Below are 23,132 nucleotides of genomic sequence, written 5' to 3' on the forward strand. Positions count from 1 at the left end.
GTGGGATTAACATATATTTAGATAATTTCACATGACAAATTGTACATTTAATAAAACTGTCTGTTTCTATTTAGGTTCACAACTGCTATTTCCTCATTTGCAACTCCTAATGCACCTCTAGCCATCTCTCCTTTTGATTTCACAGTCTCAGGAATTCTGTGTGTATGTTTGTTTTGGGGAGTTTTTCATCGTCTTCTCTGAGAGTGCTGGCTGTGTCAGGAAAGGCTGTAGAGAACCTGCAAAGCCCATTGAGACACTATATGATTCTGGACTGACAGACTTGACTTGAGCTGACGAGAGTGTGTCCACCATGGGGGCTATTACAAGTTATTAGTAAGTAGTAATTCCTTACCCTTAAGAAAACAGTTAATATATAATTTAACGTGGATCTACTCAAATTGTTCAGGGTTCCCTGCTCTCCTTTCTTTGTTTCTGTCTCTCTGAAACGTGCCCATTGGCCTAGCAGGCAAGCAGCTCCAGTGAGCAGACAGTGGTAATAATTCAAAGTCAGTCTGTGCACTGGACCGCCACACAGACTCATTTAAATACTGCCCACAGCCATTACTATTTCTCTGTCTATATTATTATCTGTATCTCTCCCCTGCTCATTTGACCTACCCATGCTTCCTGCCATGACTGCTTCTACATTCTTTCCCCCCATTATGGCTCATTTGTGTATTCACAGCATCACTCCTTCACCTTCCAAAACTTATTTACTCCCAGCTCTTTTCTTTTCTCCTACCTTTCTCTCATACTATCACTACTTTATCTGTTCACCAAATCCTCAGAGCTCAGGGGTGAGTTGCCAGGATGCCAGGAAGCTCTGATTTACTTATCTTTGTTTGTTGCCCCTGGCAATAATGTTAGAGCTCAGCAAGTGATCACAGCTAGGGCTACGTCAATGTGGGAAATTAGTATGCCTGGATGCACATACTGACTGAATACTGAATGAATGTATGCAGAGTGACATGTATAATACATGTACAGTCTAGACATTTTGGTATGTTTTGCACTCCTCAATAGCTATACTTTTATGTAGTCATTTTGGCAATTATTTTGTGAAGACATCTTGTTGTTTACCACTGTACCTACAGCCTGCCTTGTATTTCATTAAAGCAGTATTAACTATTTTTTGCCACTTGTAGGCAGTGAGAGGAGCTGTAATCACACCATTGACATATTATCACATTAAAAAGGTGATTTAATGAACATGTTAGCCAACAGTTGCCTATTTACACACCAAGAGTCATTTTGTGTCCAGTATTCACTCTCCTTATAACTCTGTCTCCACCATCTCCGGAGGGAAATATCTGGCACTTCAGCTCTTAAAGACTCACCAGCTAGCCACTAACTTTTTCTGGCTGCTCTTTGGTGCATGGCAGGTAACCCAAACAACCAAAACAGTACAGCCGTGTGGCTTTGTCACTGTCAGCAAGGTCTTTCACGTTACATAGAACCAGTGTTAACATTAAAATGCTTGATAGTGTAGCTTTAAGTTTTCCCAAATCACCAGAATTGCCTTTTGGCAAAAGAATGTGCCAGAACTTGTTTTAACAATCAAAGCTGAGCACTCAGGCATTCAAATACACCCAACAAGTTTATGAATAAAACATTTATTGTGGAAATATTGCGTTGTTTGGGTACGCTGAGGCTATACTCAAATGAGAAATTTGTAGGCATCAATTCTTTATGTGGGATTTCTGACTGGTGAAGGTTTTCTCTGACTTTGCAGGGAGGACTCAAAACCTGTATGTAGTATTTTTTCAGCATAAGAACCATACCAGAATGCAACCTTCATTATCGATAGCAGTTTGTATAGTTTACTCACACTCCCTGCTTCACACATATCTTATTTGGTTTAATGGAAAGAGCTATGTGGATCCATCTGCAGTGGTTAAGGTGTGGGTGAATAAGCGAGTGAAATTCAAGTGAACGAACAAACGGGGGAATTGGAGCATGGTGAAAGATTCAACCTGGGAGTCGTAATCATCTCCAGCTGCTGCCCACCACCTCTCTCATTTCACCCCAGTTCACTGTTGTTTCCCTTTTTCGTCCAGATTCCCTGCTCTCTCAATCCTTATCGCCCCCCACCCCTCCCTTCTTCCCTCGTATAATCTTCCACGCTGCTGGCAGATCTAGCTCATGGTACCCATGGGCTGCGTTTATCCCGGGCTCCCCAGGTAGTCAGGGGAGAGAAGAATCCCCCCACCAAGCCTCACCGCAGGTTCACCAGAGGTTCTCATGGCTTCACTGCATGCCACCCTGCAGCGCACAGTTGGTGCTGACCTACAGAAAAGAAAACATCGGCAAGGATGGGGAATAGGCAGATTATATAGAATTCATAACAAACATTGGTGGAGTTTAGATAAAACAACATCTATCAGACTTTTGAGTGTTACATTCTGAGATGCTGATGTTGTTAACCCCAGTGGCAGGTTTGTAAAAGAGAGTTAATGGTGTTTGAATGCGTACTTGCAAACACAGAGCCCAGCCCTCTTTAATTTTCCAGATATTATGAAGAGAACAAGAAGAGGGAATGGATTATTTCATTGTTTCTCCTCAGACTCATCCGTGCACTTACATAAGACATCATAACAAGTACCACACTTCCCTCTCTTTGTGGCTAGAGGGTTGCCAGGCAACTCCAAGAACGTCTGCCTGGCTGCGTCCCTACCACCTTTTGTGGCCCTCACACACACACACCCACACACACACACACACACACGCGCACCCATGCATATACGCATACAACCCAATCCTAGTTAATCACCTGCTCTCTTCTGAAATTGTCTCGTCTCAGAGGTAGAATGAGGTTACTCAGCTCGGTTGTCTGTGTTTATCTAACCTAATGACATTGCCAGAAAGAGAAGTCTAAAAAAGAGAACAGAAAGTTTGCTGGACACCAGATGACGTGGAGTTTCCCAACTTCCTGGACAGAAGTGGCCAAAGGAACCTGGACCCATACTGAGGCTGTGTCTCTGTTTGTGTCTTCTTTGCAGTCGTTCTTCCTTCTCTCTGCCAAACTGCAATCTGGTCCACACAGTGTCTGATTCGGTTACATTAGTAGATGGATGATATGGGAGAGTAAAAACACAAAACATAGCTACTCAAATGTGCAACATCATGGTATTGAATGAGCATAATTTGCTTGAAGCTTCAAGTCCCCATCGAGTGTGCGGCCACTTTTAGTCAGACAGACGTGACTTCAACAAATATAGATTTTCTTTGCAGGTAAATGAAAAATTAATTATCAATCAGGAACAAGTAGCACTGGAAGACTTACAAGATTTTGAAAAGAATAGTCCAAATTGAAGCTGGAGGGGAAGACACAATGTGACTTTTAGTCCCCAGTATGTGTCTCCAACAATTCTTGATCCTACATTTCCCCCAATACAACTCAATGGCAAGAGATTACAATTATGAAACTTGAACTTAATATTAATTTCATTATTGAATTGTTATGGTGGCCCATAAAGGAATTAGTGATCATGTTGATGTAACCCAAGGCTAAACATATATACACATACTTCTGATGTGCAGTATGTAAGATAGATTTTGGTCCTCAGAGAAATGTAACGTAGATAAAAACTAAATAGATAAAAAACAAATATTTCCCATATGTTAGCTCATATTAGCTTGTGTGATCCTTTCCCATTTCCACTGTAACTTCCAAGAATGACCCAGTGTGCTGTGTGTCATTTAAAAAAAAATACTGTACTGTGATTACTATGCTGTACACTGAGACTGGGCTGTAGGCTTGGCTGTCCTGCTCGAGGTTTCTGCCTGTCTGGACCTGATCTATATAATAGAGCCCTGAGATAACGTCTGTTATGATTTAATGCTACATAAATAAAATTGAATTGATTTGAATTAAATTGAAAAATCCATCCTATACCTCCTCTAAAACGGATTATTATTGGCTTGAAAATATATTTCCCACTAGATGTCCTCTGTATGGCAAGTGCAGGTGCATTAACACTGTGGCAGCCCTCTTAGCCTTGAATGGACGCAGATTTACAAAGGCTTATTTCACATTAAATGCTAGCTAGAAGCAGACTGTGAAATGTTAATGTTTTATTTTAAGGACACCTTGTAAATCAAAAATAACATTTTACAGGACCGAAACACTGAGTAAAGCTTAAATGTACTTTGCACCGAGGAAGCAGAGTGGGCTTGAATAGGAGGGACACGTGGACAAACTTGTTGCAAAGATCACACTTCTCATTTGTCTTTCTTCTTTACCTAGATATTTATTTTAGGTTAGAAACAAAGAGAGGTTTGAGATTTTTGCAGCTCTGTGGGCACAAATAATACCCCACGGGTCGATGGGCACCTAAACTGGAATACTGAGAGAAAAAGAGAAGGGGTGTGAGGAGAGTCGGGTAGATGTTTGTGTGTATGTGCATGAGCGTGAAAAGAAATGATGCACAAGACTCAGAGAGATACTGTGGGAAATAGAAGGCTAGAATATAACAATGAGGTGTAGTCATCCGCTGTGGCAAGGAAAAGCACTAGAGATTCCCCAACAGATCGTCTGCCTGTTTTAATAGCCTTTGGGCATAATATCCTCTTTAGATGGGATTCCATTGTCTGGGTAGCTGCAGCCTACCCAGACACACTCAGACTCCAGCAGCATCCACGATTACCTACAGTACTTTCTTTAAGAGGATGTCTTATTTTGTTAATGCCATTGTTTATTTTCTTTTTCCTATACTTCTCTGTACTGAACAGTGAGGTGAATGTACACAAAAATTACATAACACATAATATGTACAATAATTATAACTCAGATTTCAATCTTATCTGGGGAAGAAGATTATTGTTTTAAATTAGTCTAATAGTTTCCAGGTCATCAGTATTTTAACTTCAAACAAGTCAGTCAGCTGGACTCTACGGGTGGCTGCACTAACTGGCTCCCTCCTGCATGGACCTTTAGATAGGATGTCTGAACTGATTTCAAGTTCTCTCCTGCCAGCCTTTTTCCGCAATCTTCCCCACAGCGGAGGAAGGAAGAAAATACAAGAAATTCCCATAATAGGAAAGGGGCTTTTCTGAGGAAATGGAATTGAACAAGCTTGTCTAGTCAGCCCTCTATTGACTCAAGGGCCAGGACTATCTGTGGAAGCCGGCAAAATGGACCTCATCATCCAAGTGGAAGTGGATTGTTTGTTTCCTGGACTTGTCCAAATAAGCGACAACACACAATTAAAACAATTGTTTGTGGAACGTGCGTTACAACAGGTGAAAACGTGGATGGTCTGGATTCCTGTGATGGAGTTACGGTCTTAGACTGAAATGATGCATCCGGGCTATTGGTTTGGTTTTGCTGGTGTTTACAACACACAACATGGCGGCTATACCTCCAGAATACGCAGGAGGTAATGAGGACAGAGCAGAGAGTGCGTGAGGGTGCTATTTATCCCACATGCAAACCAATCACACACAACAGCAAGCCACTAAATGTACTTTTAATCTACTTAATCAGGTGGCCAGATGACAATGACATTACCTTATCATTTTTGTGTTGGTGTGTGTGTGTGCTTGTGGCACTTAATGGATTTTCTCCAAGACTCAGATAAGCCTATATACCTGAAGTGCAAAATGCTTTCAGTGCAGATCTTATTCAGATGCAGCAGAGTGCCCACACCTTTTGAGCAAGATACAAGGTAAAGTTCACTTTAAAAATAACATTAGAGTAAACAGAGGCAACTTCTTATTGCAGCAGAGCCTGCACACGCAGTGCCAGTCAAAGGCGGACGGATTTTAAATGTAAATATATCACAATGTTCTACTGGATTACTGACTAGCAAACTAATTTGCAAATAGCTATTCAAAGAGAGGCTGTGACACAGTGGCGTTCTGCTCTTGGTGTGATTAGGTTTGAAGTTGAGATGAAAAGGCAGAGCAGTGTTGGGGCATACAGGTGTTTTTGACCGACCTTCCCCCAACCTTCTGTTTATTTTGGTCTGTTTTTAAAAATGTTCACCACATCTTCAGAACAAAGGCCTGTCTCTCTCTCTCCTCGCTCTCTCTGGAGCCCTCTTAAAATTGTTGATAGATTGAGATTGAAGTTGCAAAATAATAAGATAAATGTGTGCAGGAATGGAGAGGTAATTACAATCACAAAAGCGTAGCCTAGCTGTCATACTAAGCTGTCTGATAAAGTGCTAAACCCCCATCAAAACAAGAAAATGAGGGGAAAGAAAATGGGATCTTGTCAGTGACTAACAAACTGTAATTAAGAGCTGTATGGTCTAATTTGAGCACCTCGCCTCTATCAACCAGCAGTTGTATTTATTACTGAACAGGAACGGTTATTTGTTAAATAATAGAAATTTGAATCATGGCAGGTGGTGTCCAAGCCAAGAGGAGTGGGATACCAAATGATACAGTTTGGTATTTTTGACACAGCTCAAGTTTATTTAGAGTGGTATTCAGACAATGATGCAGCAAGGCAGTTATGAAAAGATAAAAATGCCATGATCACTGAAGGGAAACAGAAATCTTGTAACAGTTGTGCTAAGCTAAGCTAACCATGCAGACTCATATTCATCACACAGATATAAGAGGATGCATCTAACTGTCGTGATTACAGCAAATAAGCAGATTTTCCAGAAAGTTGAACTATTGCTTTAAACCTGTATATAGCATGTACAGAATAAGTGCTGGATGTGTGCATTAATAGCTGCACACCTAAAACTCCTTTGCACAAACAAACTACAAATTATATAAATAAAGATGATAAGTGAGACATTGCTTGGTTGAAATTCTTACAGACAGATAGTTATTGTCAAAAAGTAGATCAAGTGAGAGTCACTTCACCTCGAGGTCTGATTCCTGTCTATAATAAATGACTAAAGGGAGAGAAAGCACACTGCTAAATTTCAAAGAGAGCTGTTTGGGTTTTTTAAAAGATCACCTCTGCTAAACTTTCCTGTCAACCTGAGATAATTTTCTAGCCTCACTCCCCTCACCCAGCAGGCTTAACCCATGCAGCCTCACCACATTGCTGGAGGCCATGTCATTTATGAATTATTAAAAACAGAGGCATTGCACACTAAATTAATATTCAGACATTTTCTATTATCTGCTGTCATCTCTCTCTCTCTCACTTTCTCGCCCTGCTGTCTGTTATTTTGATGATGATCTGTATTCCTGCAGCATTACGTTGGTCAGGGCTTGTGCCCATTGATGCAACGTGCTGGGCATGCTGAGTGTGGCTAGACTGGGCTGCTCTGTTGTTTCTTACTCCTACACTGGTTTACTGGCAGGTAATTTCTCTTTTCTTTAACTGCACGTTGCTTAGCCTTGCCTGAACCAGTTCCCACCACTACCTTCAAAATAGCATCTGCCCCCCCCCCCCACAATTTCTCAGTACACATTTTGAAATGCTACTTTTACAGTCGTCCTACCTGGTTGGGTCATTTGATATTTGCACTGCACGCTCTAGCCCATTGAACGTTTAGAGCAAGACACAGCTCAGCGGCGAGCACAGTTTCAGACTCAATAAATTATGCATCAAAAAACACATCTCTTAGAATTTCACTTGCTGTATTGCAGTGAGAGCAGTGTGTCTTTTGAATTTCAAACAGAATGGCTCCCCCTAGTGACAAAGACAGTTGTAAAGTCTAGCTGGATAAATAAAGCAGAATCTTGTTACACACCTGCGCTCACACTTCATTCACAGTTACACAATCTCTGATTTTGCTATATTGTCCAAACTCTACAGTAAACACTTAGCTATGAGTAAATTTGGAGATTTGGGGCAGTATTAGACCCCTTAAAAAATCAAGGAATGTATCATTCAAAATAATTTTGCTCAAAATCTTACATGTTGTGGAATGCTTCCTATTTAACCTCACACTTTGTGTTATTCTGCCCACTTAACTAACCCCAGACTTCACACATAATGAATAATTCAAGCTTGTTGCTTCAAACAGAGCAGTGGTTCTGTCCATGCACTGTGCCCTCAGGGCTACACACAACGTCTTCAGAAAATGAGTGCAGTCCTATATGGTGGGCCATCCTGAGTGTAAAAAGTGTCACCTTAAATATTCAGGTCAGGACAAATTTTTATCACATTTTAATGTACATCTTTATTTTATATTTATGTTTGACTTTTGCAGCACTATTTTTTTTCTCTTACTTTGTTTCTTTTGAATGTTGTGCACCACAACACCAAGACAAATTCTGTGTATCTGAAAACCTACACTACCCCTGTTTCATCTGACGTCAGATGTCTTCTGATTTGATTCTTTTGACTCACATGATACGCCAAATCTTTCTCTCTGTATTTTACCACACAATGAAGGCTTGTGTCTGTGCTTTGTTCAGTCAAGACTTCAACTGCACAATGCTGTTGCCATTGGCTACTGCCTGCTGAAGTGTTTAGGTAAATAATATTTGCTCTTTCTGTGTGTATTTCTGTACATGCTAATATGTTGTTCGTCCAGAACTTGTTTGAGCATGTTTGTCTGATGTTACGGTCTTGGCAGGGTATGCAGAAAAATCTTGTTTTGTCAAAACTATTTGGTTGAGTAAAGCTTGAAAACATTACTGAATGTGTTCCGAGTCCACCCACGTCTTAAAGAGTGCTTGTGGATTTAGGCACTTGCTTCTCCAAAGAAAATACAATCTAACCGGACAACTACACGAAAAAAGCTTTATTAATTACCCAGAATTAAATAGGCAACCAACAATCATGATCAGTGTGTAGGTGTATGTGTGTGTACGGGAAGCAGCTCTGGAAACCCCCCAACAGTCGAACACGAGGGTGCATGTAAAATGAAAAGTCAGCTTTGAATTCTGCAAGCTTATATTCTAGTGTTTGTCAGGTCTGAGCTGGCAAGAACACTGTTGACAGCTGAGCCGTGGGAATGGCAGCAAGGAGGCTGCATCTGTGAGATTTTCCACTTGTTTAAAGAGTTAACTATTTCTGTCCTGTCAAGCAAAACGCAGAGTGACTGAAATAATAAAAGCCAAAAAAGATAATTAACTGGAATGATTCAATCTCTGCTCTGTGTTACACCACGGATTAATAAATGCTCATGAGGATTGTTAGCCAGCAGGACAATTTAGACATGATAGCAGTAACTCTGGAAGTCAATGAATTCATTCTGATCTGCAGTTGCCATTAACTGCATATAGGTGTGTGTAACCATGGTACTAGCTGGAACTGATTATCTCTCGCAATGTGAGTCTGGAAAAAAATCTATACAAAAAATACAAAGCAAAAGACTGAGGCAATGCTGGGTTTGTAAAGAAAACCACTCTTCTGTATCACTTTCTACTGAAAGAAAGAAATATGAGATGTCTAAAAAGTGGCTTTAAGTGCATATCTGGCAGTACAAAACATTCACCAAAGTAATGTTTACTGTACAGCTGTCATTTATTAATGTGTTTCTATTATTTTGTCTACATTAGCATGGCTACAACATACAATAGTTCACATATTCTGGGTGAAAAACTAATCCACATGATGCATTGCATTGCAGAGAACATCATCACTGTAGGCTATGTATTGCTGCAGAGAGCCCTACTGATGCCATCTAATCCAGATGGTAGACAGCTGTGGAAGAAGTACTCAGACCCTTTATTTAAATAAAATGAGCAATACCATAACGTAAATATAAATACTTTTTTTCTCCACACTCTTTTTTTCCCTTCTATCCCTCCCTTCAAGAGGATGTCCTCCTCATGCCAGGCCAATTTTTGCTGTTAACTTTAACTTGCCTGGTTAAATAAAGGTTAAATATAAAATAAAATAAAATTACAAGTAAAAGTATGGCATTGTGGAATGGTCCCTTTAGATATTTCTTGATGTTTCAATGTGTAAGCAGCATTAATGCCGCTGGAACATGTGGCGCTCATCTTAATATTACCCTTTGTGTATGGTCTAGACTTGCTCTGTATTAAAATTGACATAATATAACTTGCCACTATTTAAATAAAACTGATTTGGATATGTACTGCTGTACTGTTGATTAATGTATTACAATGCATCATATTTTATTTATAAATCATTCGTTTTGTATGTAGAATCTGAATCTTAAAAGTTACAAGGCTCTCACTTTGTAGTGGATTAAAACATATCCTACAATATATCCCTTTAATTATTATATCAAGAATTGGGCTAGTCCTTTATGATAGCAACAGAAGCAGGTTTGGGCGGCCGCAGGACTTTCCAAAACAACCAAAAACGCATATTATCAACATTCCGTTCACTGCGTCACGCGCGTACACACGCGACGCTTGTTCCTGTTCCCGGATTGGTCGACGATGCCGGGAAACCTCCTCGTGACATGTCAGCCGGTATAAATACTCAGAGCTGGCTCCTTCTTACGCAGCCCTATTTTATGAGGGAAAATGTATCGTCTCGGCCAGCAGTTTATCGCCAAGATCATCTTCAATTCCTTTTTATCCGCTGTGCCACGGGAATATTTTCATTTTACGAGACAATACAATAAAAGCTGGTCGTGTATTGGCTGATTTTGGATAAAATTATTTACTTATATGCACGAAAAATGCCAAGGACTAAGAAGAAGAATGGCAGGGGTAAGTGTGCGAGCGGCCGCATTGCTTTGGCCTTGCCTATTGGAGTTCACTATGCTGACGGTAGTTGTAGTTCTCTTTGTGTCGTCAGCTCATTGAGTAGAGTTCGATTTATTTACAGCAAGGACTACAAACGTCAGAGGTTGGCCTACGTCAAAATACAAAGCTAACTAGCCGTGGTCACACAAAACATCGCTATTACTGACACAACGTGCTATCATACGACAGTGTGGTTTTACTTTAACGTTGTGTTTATTGCCACCCTCGTTTAATGATCTTAAACTAATTTATACTTAGCACGAGCCCCTAATACTAGTCGTGCATTACAAGCTAACTTAATTAACTGTTAACTTAACGTCAGCTAACGTTAATGTCAACTCCCCACTAGCGAGATACAGCTTTGGTAATGCTAGGTACAGTTCATGTAGGTAAATAACGTTATATCTTTTGACAACTTGATTATTGCCTCGAGAAGTTAGACGAATAAATAACTTTATTTATTTTTTTTATATTGTGGGTCCACATATCAAAGACTTAACGTTAGCGGGGACTATGTAAAGTGATGTGTTGCCTGCTTGTCCAACCTCCAGTTAATCTTTAGCCGAATTTGTGGCTACTGATATTAATTCCGACTAACGTAGGCTGACTTTGAACCAACATGTAAGGCAGATAACAGTTTTTGTATATTGGTGATTATTGTTTAGTGACAGAAGGCAGACATTTTGGACTCCAGAGCGCGGGGTGGGAAAGAGGCGGCGCCCGTTTCTCTGATATCAGCTGTCGTCCACGTCAACACACATAGAAATAGCCTCTATTGTTAAATAAAACAATCTGACAGTGGTTCCTACAGCGTTTATCATGGCTTGAAATATTCAAGTACATACATTTGTTTGGTGTGTGTGTGTGTGGTGTTTTATTTATATTTTTTTTATTTTGGTTTTGACTACTTTAAGGCGTGTTGTTACAGTGATAAACGTACCAACATGCGGGGTTGAGGTGAATTCAGGTCAGGCTAGAGTGTTACAGTGCACAACCATTGAGGAAGCAATTTCCTACACATAATCTACAACTTATTTTATATTTTACTGGGAATTTCTCTTAACTAATGCAACATAACTAAAGCTTTCAAGGTTTGAAAGATGAACTTCTGTAAATTCTCACAACACTCCCACACTTTATTTTCAGAAAGACCTTTTTAAAATATCACACGTGGACTGTGTTTTGGAGTGCCTGCTGTCTGCAGGTTTTAATTCGAATTAACCATATTCTGGAAGTCTTTCAATGAAAGTAATCGCTGTGGCAGATTGTCAGTTGACAGTTTCTGTCACGTCTGACCCCTGTCTCTCCAACCTGAACATAATGTCGTGTTTACACAGCAGAAGTGTGGGTTGCCCTTGACCCTAACAACATGGTGCATTTTCATGAGATAATGAAAGTGCAGCAGGATAACGCGTGCAAAGGACACAAGTGATTAGATAACTGCAGCATTTCCTACAGTACCTGTCGGTAGCTGGGGTTACATAATGAAGTCACACAGACCTGTGCTAATTCGCTTGATGTGATAAGGCTCAGTTATATTTCCTGTGCTTAGATGTATCTGTCTCTCTTTCTCCAGGAGGGCAGCATGGAAATGTGCAGCCTTTCAGTGATGAGGATGCCTCCATTGAGACCCTCAGTCATTGCAGCAGCTTCAGTGACACCACCAGTGTAGCAGATGAAGGTAGGTTTGTGTGTTATATGTGTCAGTCTTTGTTTGAACGTGCTGTCAGAGTGTGTTTCTGCATGGACCGGTGTTTTCAGTTTGTGTACACTCATTAGCAAAAAGGAATGTACTAGATGCCAAGCCTATTTCTTGGTTTGAATTTTACTAAGCTTGTCTTGTCACTAGGCAAACATTTGAGTAGAACTACCAGTTTCAGTTTTTCTTGGAATCATAGACCTCCTAAGCGATAGATGACCCTTCTGTGAAAAGTGCAGTTCATCCAATGTTTTGTGAACAGTAACTAATATCAATTCTTTGAAGCATATCCGGCAAGTGTACATTAACTAAATCTTGTGGTGTTGCCAGGTGGAGAGGCCAGTGAGGACACAGCCCAGGAGGATTTCCAGTACAAGCTGAAGGGGTTCATAGACAGCACGGTGGATAAGAGGTAAAACTCCTGTCTGAGTTAAACGGTCTATGTACCTGTTTTCTGATCTTCTGCACACTAAGGCTGTAAAAGTAATCTAACAAAATAGATGTACAGTGTTGTGAAATAATACCCTTGAAAGTTTCTATCAACATGCGTTTAATATGGTTTAAAAGGCTAATTTTTTTTTTTTTACTAGGATAGTAGCCCGACTTTAGAGTGCCACTGTCAATCACAGCAGAAAGTTATCAGTGGGCTTTGCAGCAGTAGAGTTAAAAGTAGACTTCATCCCTAAAAAGGCTCAGCAACATTGGTCTGCTGAAGGTGATATTAAACACACAGTATGTAACTTCTGCCACTAGGGGTCTCTCACATCAAAACAAAAACCAACAAAAGAAGTAGTTTGACGGCGATGTATCTATCTGATGTGACTCGAGCAGAAATCAGGTTCGCGGACGAGGTAACGTATTAAAAGTTTTATGCACGTTACGTTGAGTCACGTTCTCCCACTTCCTTCCTCCCTCTGATGTAGCCCAGGTTTCCCTAGAAGTTGTAGCAACTAGAAGGGGTAGAGGACATGACACCATTTACAGGTGACCAAATGATACGCACCATTACCTTGAATAATATTATGGATTTCTCTGGGTTTGAACATTATTCAACTCAACAAATATACAACGCATGTGTAGTCGTATTTTAGAAGTTTTGATGTCGAAATATATACATATATGGTAAGGAAGTAGGGATGCACAAGTAGTGCCACTTTACTGCCAATACCGTTTGGGAATGACGTTTTGAGGTTATACTTACAACACATTAGCTCAATATAGTGAACCTCCTGAACATGATAGACAAACATTATAGATATTTTTGATCACTTGAGAATGATTGACACAATTCACTTTTTCACTTCAAGGGTTTGTTTTGATTTAGTTAGTTACAGAAACTAACATTGGCTCACCAAATCGATCAAATGAATTGTTCTTTATTGTTTCAATCACTTTAACTCATAGGACTTCATCCAAGCTATTAGCCGAAGCAGAGGGTGTTCAGTAGGGAAATGGCTTTTTGTACAAATAAAATCCAACTGAAAATAGAGTATTGAGCTTGATTTATACTCCTGCGTAGGGTCTACGTGCGTAGCCAGGCATTTATACTTGTGCATCTGTGTATCTGACATTCTGCAATTACACCAGATACCAGATAATGCCTCTGTTTCTTTGCAAACTAAAGTCATTGTGGGAAAGACTGCTTATACAAATTGCGAGCTTGGTCTCTTCTCCCTGGTAACCTCTATGCTAATAACTTTTTCCATCAGTAGACTATGTTGTATTTCCTCCCACAATTCTGTTCACCGCACTGCATGTTAGCCTTTCAAAACAAAATCAACGTGGTAGTTAACGAATTACATGTGCACTATAGTGTTCACTGTCGCTTTACCTAGTCCGTGCTTGTAAAATATCCACAATGTCCGCGACTTGTAATGTAATGACTCTGTGTTTCTCCGAAAAATGCTACAATATCTCGCCAAGAGAGGCGCAAACGCTGGCAGGACTTTACGAAACATTAATTAACTCAACATCAGACTATCTGTAAACGGTTTATACTGACATACCGCCCAGCCCTATGAAAGACTAATCAGCCCGGTTACTAGTCACGGCCGATCAAGATGAAAACCTTCCAGTTATCAGTCCATCTCCCTTTTTTCTCTTCCTGATGTTGCGTTGTCCAGCATCAGCATTGATATTGAAGGAGAGAGATTCATTTGTTTATTGGCAATAATGACTGTTTTTGCACCTGTTTCCTCAGTGCTAAGACCAGACAAGGAGCACTGGATGGGCTTAAGACTGCAATGGCCACACGGATCCTGTATGAGTTCATCTCAGAGAGAAGGATGACCATCACAGACAGCATCGAACGCTGCCTCAAGAAAGGTATCGGAAGGGTTAATTAAACAGTTATTCCAACTGTCTGGTTCTGTTCCCTAATGGCACAACCGATGGGTGATAGATTTGGCATTGTTTCTTAAAGCATGTCTGATAAGTGGAGAAATGCTGTGTTTAAACAGACTGTTCTGTAGTTGTACATGTTAGCCATGTTATTTTAATAGGATCTCTGATATCTTTATATAATATGGTCAAGTTAATCACCTCAGCTTTATGTCTTCAGCTCTACTCATGACAAATTTCCCCTGATGTCCACCACTCTCCCTGTCAGGCAAAGGCGAGGAGCAGCGAGCAGCAGCTTCTTTAGCATGCTTGCTGTGTATCCAGCTGGGCTCGGGCATCGAGAGCGAGGAAGTGTTCAAGACCCTGAAACCAATATTCAAAAACATCCTGGCCGACGGATCAGCCAACATACAAGCCAGACAGGCTGTGAGTACCTGATTTTTGTCCGTGGCAAAGCAGTTAGGTCACTGGAAGAATGCATTGTTGACAAGTTGCAGAACAGCAGCCACACTGTACTTGTGGCTGTCTGGATTTTTCTGAAACGTGTATACTGTGGAAAGTCAACTGAACAATTTCTGTTCCTCTTAATAGGTGGCGACAAGTCTGGGCCTCTGTACTTTAGTTGCAGAAGATGACATTTTGGTAAGTTCTTGATCACTTTTGGCATCTTCTGAAGTTTGACACCTCTGGGCTTGAGGGCAAGCTGCAGTGATGTCTCTTCTACAACCTTTTGTCAGTAATTTATTTGTACTCGTTATCAGTTGTGACATCGTGCCTCATTCAGTCTTAACATTCATGATGTCAACAGCACTGGCAGCTGAACTCAAATGTGCCTCAGTAATGACTCGGTTATTTATGATGACTGGTGTCTTATTTTCTTAAGTGTCTTTAAACAGTCTTTTTAAATTTTGTGTTGCAAGCTCCAGTCTTAATCAAAACAAACCCTTTAAGTGAAAATATTATGCCTGCTGCTTCTTGTTCTAGGACGTGCATGCTACCATGGAGTGCTTTGAGAACCTGTTCACCCGGTCCTATGCTAGGGTGGACGGTACGTGTTCTTTGATCAGTCCCCAGACAAGCCAGCTCCACACCAATGCGCTCCTGTCCTGGGCACTGCTGCTCACCATCTGCACTGCCAACCAGCTCAAAGACATCCTGCGCAAGTAAGACCCACCGTCAACCCTTCAACTGAGTTTCACAGTCAAATGTTTTCTGTTTACCTCAAATACTTAAATTTTTTTTTTTTTATTCTACTGCAACCCAGACAAGTATTGCAAAACACCTTTTTTGAATGCATCTTTTTTGTTGCACAGACACCTGCCTAAACTGCCGCGATTGCTGGAAAGTGAGGATGTCAACATGAGAATTGCGGCAGGGGAGACCATTGCCCTGCTCTTTGAGCTGGCCAGAGACATGGAGTCTGTAAGTTCATGTTGTTTTTAATATCCAGGATTCTGTCTTTCCTGTAGTAAGGTGTAGTCCACTATTTTGACTAAATTAGATGCAAAACGATAAATGGACTGTGCTTGTATGGTGCCTTTCTAGTCTTCTGACCACTCAAAGTACTTTGCAATACATGACAGTCACCACATTCACACACTTGGGGCACAGCCTTCAGGAGCAATTTGGGGTATCTTGCCCAAGAACACTTTGACATGCAGACAGGAGGGGCCAGGGATCAAAACACCAACCTTAAGATTGGTGGTCGACTTGCTGTAGGGTCTACCTCCTTGCGTGTGTGTGTGTGTGTGTGTGTGCGCGCGCGCACGCATCTTTTTTTTGGTTTGTCCAGTGTGATGTCTTATTTTTTTTTTTTTGTTGTTGGTCATAGATGCATCCATTGCTTTCTGTGTGTCTCCTAGGACTTTGAGTTTGATGACTGGGAAGAACTGTGTGATAAACTGAACATGTTGGCCACAGACTGTAACAAACACAGAGCCAAGACGGACAAGAGGAAGCAGCGCTCTGTGTTCAGGGACGTACTTAAGGCTGTTGAGGTGAGTGTTTAGTGTCCATTGAAAGACTGCAGATTTCTTCTCAAACTTCTTCCTCCTCTTATCCTGCGTGGGTTAAAGTGACAGGCTAGAGATTCTGCGTTTTTAGTGTAGATGAATTAAGAGGGGGCACAAGGGTCTGTTTTTGGCTAGTCCTTTTTCTCACTTCCCTCTGTTCTTTCAGGAGGGTGACTTCCAGTCTGAGACTATTCGCTTTGGGACCGAGCGCATGACCATTGATAGCTGGGTCAGAAAGAGGACATATGATGCCTTCAGAGAGTTTGTGGGCTCTGGGATGAACTACCATCTACAGGTGTGTGTGTGTGTGTAATATTTTAAATATTGGTGGAGTGTGGCATACACTTTTTTTAAATTTGTGCCAAACTCAAAAGTTAAGTGCATGAAAGTCGACATTTTAATTGAATTGCACTGTGGAGTTGTGAGTTTGGGTTAGGTTGGATGACGCAGCACTAAAACATAATCAAGATGTGAGGCTTGCCTGATGCAGGGAGACAGCACTTACAACTTGATTTAGGATAATGTTGCGTATTGGGCAGGGGGCATTACAAGTTGCTGGCTGGAAAGTAGTCTGCTATCTGGCCTGCAGCCAGTGCTAATGGAAAACTGCAACATTTAACAAGTGAAGATGAGACAATGGAACATATTTCAGAGCGTACAACATCTAAAGTTACTAAGCTACTGTTCAGATTTTGTATTGTGCTTGTGCTGAAGTGTGTTCTCAGTTTTGTTTACTTCTCTTGAACAAGGGTAATGAATTCATCAGAGACGTTTTTGAACTGGGACCACCAATGTTGGTTGATTCGGCTACGATGAAGGCCATGAAAATCTCTCGCTTTGAAAGGGTATGTGTGTTTGTATACACAAGCTATTCAAACCCTCCCTTTGTGGGGTTTTTGTAATATGTTGGCCATTTGCCATATTAAACATGCTGTGTATATAGTTGTTGGTTTTTTTCTTCCCCTAATGTGTATGAACTTATATATATTTTTTTTTTTGTGTGTCTCTGTCCCAGCATCTCCACAATTCAGCTGCATTCAAGGCTCGGACCAAGGCTAGAAGCAAGTTCAGGGACAAGAGGGTGGATGTGGGTGAATTTTAACTTTTTTTTTTTTTTTTTTTTAATTTTTTTCACACGTGTGGGGTTGTTTTGTTTTTTTTGACTTGAATAACCTATTTATCAGGCTTCCCTGCTTTTTAGATGAATTGTCATGACTGTTCACGTGATCCTCCCCCTGAAATCTCGTATCAAACACTCATCTTCTGTAGACTTGAAAGGTGGCTTTAACACGGATGTAGGCGAGTGTCTAATAGTCCAAAAATAGATTTTGGTTTAGAGTATAACTTTAATGTATCCACACATTAACAGTGGTGTTGTACATGTATAGTGTATATTTGTTCTCTCTTCCATGTTTATATTCATTATGTGGCCTTTTTGAAAATATGTAGTAAGTTATATAATTTAGCCAGCATATGTCTTTGCACCATGTAATCCTATTTAGTTAATAGCAGTGTCAAGACACATGTTGTGACTACCCCTCACCCATTTTGATGGATTTGTATTAAGTTGCACTACCTTGTTAACCCTCAGCAGGTTATTTCTGCAGAACCTCGGTGAATATTGTGTCTTTTTAGTATTGGGTATGTAATCAAAAGGGCAAGGATGGTGAAATAAACACTGAAACTGTGATGCTTATGTGTGTGGGGTTTATTTATTTTTTATCTTTTTTTACTTAACTGACTGAAATGGCACTAGGTTTTGGGGAAGTGATAGTGAAACTTCATTGGAAATCTCTTCCTCCCTTTCAACTTCTGGCAGATATATATATTAAGGTCATTTTGAGCGGGGGGGCAGTAAAAATGTTATTTAAACATATTGCAGAGAAAGTGAAAGACGTTGATGCCATGGTGACCGTGGCATTACAGTGAGGGTGTACTAAGCAGTACATCCTGCCTGTACCTTCCTACATAGACATGACACACTGTGATGGAACGCCTTTTGGTTATTTATACAAGTTTGTCAGTATTGAAACTATTCAGAGAGCATAGGAAATAATACAACATGCATTGCACACAGTTTGTTTATTCCTCCAGGTCCTACTCAAAGGCTGCTTTTATGTAACTGTAAAAATGGTCCATTACAGCAGTGAGTAGGCCTACTGCATGATAAAGGTAAATGTCACAAAGCTTCAAATGGTCCCATCACTTATGTTGGTGTGTTATTCAGGAGTTTGGCGCACATGTGGACATCCTGCAATTGATGCAGCAGCAATGTACCTCAGGTGAGGTTACCTTCAGGAGGAATCAGCAATGTGGTGCTGACACATTTGTCATGGCCTGGCTTTTAATCTTCTCCTGTAGGGTGGTCCCCTTTTCGTACAGATAAACTTCACGTGTATGTCATGTTTTCTTTTAAAAAAAACAAACAAAAAACCCCATGTCCTTCAAACTAATTTCGCTTTTACAAGGTTGTTTTTTTTTTTTTTTGGAAGGAGGAACATCTTCCCTGCAGACATTTCCACGTGGTTCGTTATTGTTCTCAAGTCAGTCTAATGCTTAAGATTAAGGTGTAGTTTAGTTAGAACATTTCCTAATTAATTGCTTCAGAGGAGACCCATTACCCAAATTTGCAGATTTTGAAAAGGTAATTTATCCTTTATTACTTTATTTCCCTTTATTCAGACTCGGCATGAGAAATGTCTACAGATAAAATACCAATTCAAAATTTTCTGCTTTTGAACGGTTTGTCACAGAGTCTGAACCACTAATCTTCATCACCTCCCAGCCCTCCTTCATCAGACCCCAAAATTTGAAGGGAGATGCAAGAGAGAAAATGTGTCTGGGATTGACCGGCTGCTTGAGCCAAATGGCATGGTGGAAAGTTCTGCCCTGTCATTTCCCGTTTCTCTGACAAGAGACTATTGTCTCCTGCCATCAAATAGGAAGTTGCGTGTGGCCTATCTGCAAATCCCTGACCCTTCTGTGACCTGAGAGGCAGGGTCAACACAACCTCAGATTATTCATGAACCACTAAAACCCTTGTAAAATAAAAGGGAATTTATCTTATACTCTTTCAATGTCTCTAACAGCAGATAGGTAATTGCATTTGTTACGCATATTCTTCTAACATTTTGGTCCCAGCAGGTTTATTCTGATAGAGGGAAAAACCTAAATTGCACTGGCAGTTATCGATTACACAAAGACTCCTTTACCTTTTTAATATGTGTAATTTAAATGCATTGGGAGGACAAATTTAAGCATGGCAGAACTGTAATTTTGAGGATTTGGGGCTTATAAGAAAGGGCTTTGAAAAGAGAAGGAAGACATGGCTGGTAGTATTGTCTTCAAACAGAGCTGCGAAACACCTCAGAGTACTGAAGGAAGCCATCTGACTGTGTGAGGAGCAGCTCCTTGATGTCTGCAGGCAGAGAAGGCCTAGAGCTCTCCCTTCTGACTGGTCCACCAATAGGAGAGAAGTTCACCCCTTGAGACACAGCCCCTCCTCATTTGCATAATGAGGCAGAAATGCATACAGAAATGTAAAAAGGACAGGCAGAAATAAATACCATGGGTGAAAATAAATAGGGTAGAAAATGCAACGCAAGAATAAAACAGACAAAAATATTAAAACACACACATAAATAAATACATTTAAAAAAGAAGTAATTAATAAATTAAGTTGAAGATTATAACGGACAATAAATAAATAAGGTAATTAAAATAGATATATACATTTGTCTCCTTGTATAATTTAATTACTACCTACATTTATTTATTTACTTTATATTTTTGTGTATTTAATCGGATGCTTATTTATTTATTGAGCATTTATTTATTTCTGTATTTATTTCTGACTGTGTCAGGATCGGTCCTCCATAGTACTGTGCACTGCAGACCTTTTAACCACCAGAACAAGTGCTATAGACATTAACCCTGTGGACCTATTTGATGCTGGATTAACATCATAAAATGCTAAAAAAAAACAAAAAAAACCTCAAACCAGACCAGCACGGACTGGTTCTCCAGATTTAGCCTGCTATTCCTATTTCCTATAACACGGTTGGACTCACAAATTTTATTCCACGCCTCTAATGTCAAATCCTGGCACCTATAACCTGCAATGCAAATAGATGGCAGACAGGTTTGTGTGTTATGCTAGTAGCAGCTAATGTAGCCTCGAGCTGCTAGCCTCAAGCAGAGATGAGTTTCAGGTTCCAGAGTTCTGGTAAACTCACTTCTTTCTAACTGTTATATTCACCAGTTTTTATTTTTATTTTCACACATGTATAACCCACATTATAAAAACGGTGTCATGTGATGTCACTTTAGGCAAATCATCAGATTTTGCACATTTTCAAGTGGCCTTTTATTGTGGTCAGCCTTTGACACACCTGTGCAATACCCATGCTGTCTGATCAGCATCTTGATATGCCACACCTATGAGGTGGATGGATTATCTCGGCAAAGGAGAAGTGCTCACTAACACAGATTTTGACATATTTGTGAACAATATTTGAGAGAAATAGGCCTTTTGTGTACATAGAGATCTTTGAGTTCAGCTCATGATCAAGTGTTGCATTTATAATTTTGTTCAGTACATATATCTATGCAGTAGGATTCCCCAACACCTGTAAACACACTTTAATGTTTAAAATCTATGGATTTGGTCACTTGGGCGCAGCAGAAACAAGATAAACCGGGTAAACCGAGTGTAAACACAACTCTGATAAGTAGCCTATTATTACGCCTTTTGAGGTGGTACGGCTAACTTGCTATCAAACGGTTGCTTATTTACACATTGGATAGACAACGTGCAACATTAGCATTCAAATAGAGTTGTGTTTTTGGCCAGCCAATGTTCCCCCTCTTTTAGCTCTGTTTTTCTCTCCACCAACTCCTGAACAGAAATTGCCCACTTTAGCTGCTAAATGCTCCACCATCTAATGCTAGTTGCTAACTTTGTCCGTCTGCCGTTGATGCTGGGCAGGCAGTGTACAGGAGGTTTAGCAGAGCTTTTTGCCAAAAACATCATCCTGCATTTGGAATTGACGCTGATGAGAGTGGTGAAAGTGAACCAAAACAGCGACGTAAAACCACAATAATAAGCTGAAAATTGCTTATAGGCACTGTATAGCTGAGTGGATCATTCTCTGTGTTCATCATCCCTAGCAGCCCCTCTCACATACACATATTTAATCCATTGTTAATCTAAAAATAATTATTAGAGCAGCTTTAAAATCAGTGTTAACTTAAGAATGTAATACTTGCTATTAAAAACCATATTGTGTTGATTCACTGGATCAAAAACATTTCTCCAAGCATATAGGCCTATGGCTTCTCTGTAAATAAACATTATCATTTGATTAGATCCTCTCTATCTTTGGTACAGTCAGGCAGGTAGAAAGGAACGTGGAGAATGCTAATGGACAATTCATATTTCATCACCGTCTGTTGTTTGCAAAGAAAAACCATCAGTAAGCAATTAAGAGGGATAAATGAGCATCAAATGAGTCAATGGCGTGATAGGGTATCTTCATTTTAATCAATAATTAGTTTCATTTGTGTGTCATTTTGCACTCTTACTGGTTCAGCGACTTCTTCTGTGAGGTTTTGTTGTGTGCAAGTTGAGAAAACTGTGTGTGGAAACTGCAGTGTGCCTGAGGAGATATGGAACAAAGCAGAATAGTATATGTTTCTGTGGATGGAATTTGACTGGCGGTCGGTATATGGAAGAGCAAAACACTGAAAGAAAATACACTTGCACTTGCCCGGTGTACACCTGAAGTGATTGCTGCCATTGACTGTTTGATATTACTGTTTTGGAAATGCGCTTTCTGTTTCAGCCAATTGAACCTTTCAAGGCGATCGATTTGAACTGGGGAGCCTTTATCATTTAAGTTAATACATTGTAATGTGGCATTGTGTTTGATTAGTTGCAATACATACACTGTGAGGCAGTCATTGCCGCGGCTGGTTAGGCATCCCTCGTTGAGTTTAGTTTTCCATTCATCGTGCCATGTATTGGCAGCAGAAAGGGCCTGAAGCCAAAGCATCGAAGCCAAACCATTGTGCATGTGTGGCAGTCACACACACACACAGTCAGAAACAGGCCCATTTACACACATGCACACACCAAATGGATGCTTTTCAATAGGTTAACAGGTTAATGTATTTATTCCACAATTTTGTGTGCTTCTGGCATCAGCAGCTGTTACAGTGGCACCCACTATAGATCAGCCTATTTCTTTGCTGTTTCTTTGATGCTGACACTAGTGTGGCAGCCACCTACATATACTCCCCCTACCCCACTCCTCTTTCCAACATTTCCTTTTCCTGGCCCCAGTTGCTCCAAGGAGCGAGGCGTATACAGTAGCTATCACAATGAAAAATGGATACAGAGATTAGCGGCACTTTGTCACCGAATGAGAGTTGTGTGTTGTGTGCGTCCCATCCCAAAATGCCAAGGGGCTTGTTGTTGTGTAAAATGGCTG

At 40.4% G+C, this 23,132-nt stretch overlaps 1 protein-coding gene across 1 annotated transcript; it reads left to right on the forward strand.

Annotated features, from left to right (window-relative positions):
- The first annotated feature begins 10,331 nt into the window (after positions 1-10,331).
- On the forward strand, positions 10,332-18,331 carry ifrd1 (interferon-related developmental regulator 1). Its single transcript, XM_046072461.1, has 12 exons — positions 10,332-10,554; positions 12,167-12,271; positions 12,620-12,701; positions 14,490-14,614; positions 14,898-15,055; positions 15,221-15,271; positions 15,614-15,792; positions 15,943-16,051; positions 16,492-16,626; positions 16,808-16,936; positions 17,391-17,486; positions 17,657-18,331. Exons 1-12 carry the CDS (start codon positions 10,524-10,526, stop codon positions 17,741-17,743), a joined length of 1,287 nt encoding a protein of 428 aa, XP_045928417.1. The 5' UTR covers positions 10,332-10,523; the 3' UTR covers positions 17,744-18,331.
- The last annotated feature ends 4,801 nt before the right edge of the window (positions 18,332-23,132 follow it).

The sequence above is a fragment of the Micropterus dolomieu genome, linkage group LG16, assembly GCF_021292245.1.
Source record: "Micropterus dolomieu isolate WLL.071019.BEF.003 ecotype Adirondacks linkage group LG16, ASM2129224v1, whole genome shotgun sequence".
NCBI classification, from domain to species: Eukaryota; Metazoa; Chordata; class Actinopteri; order Centrarchiformes; family Centrarchidae; genus Micropterus; species Micropterus dolomieu.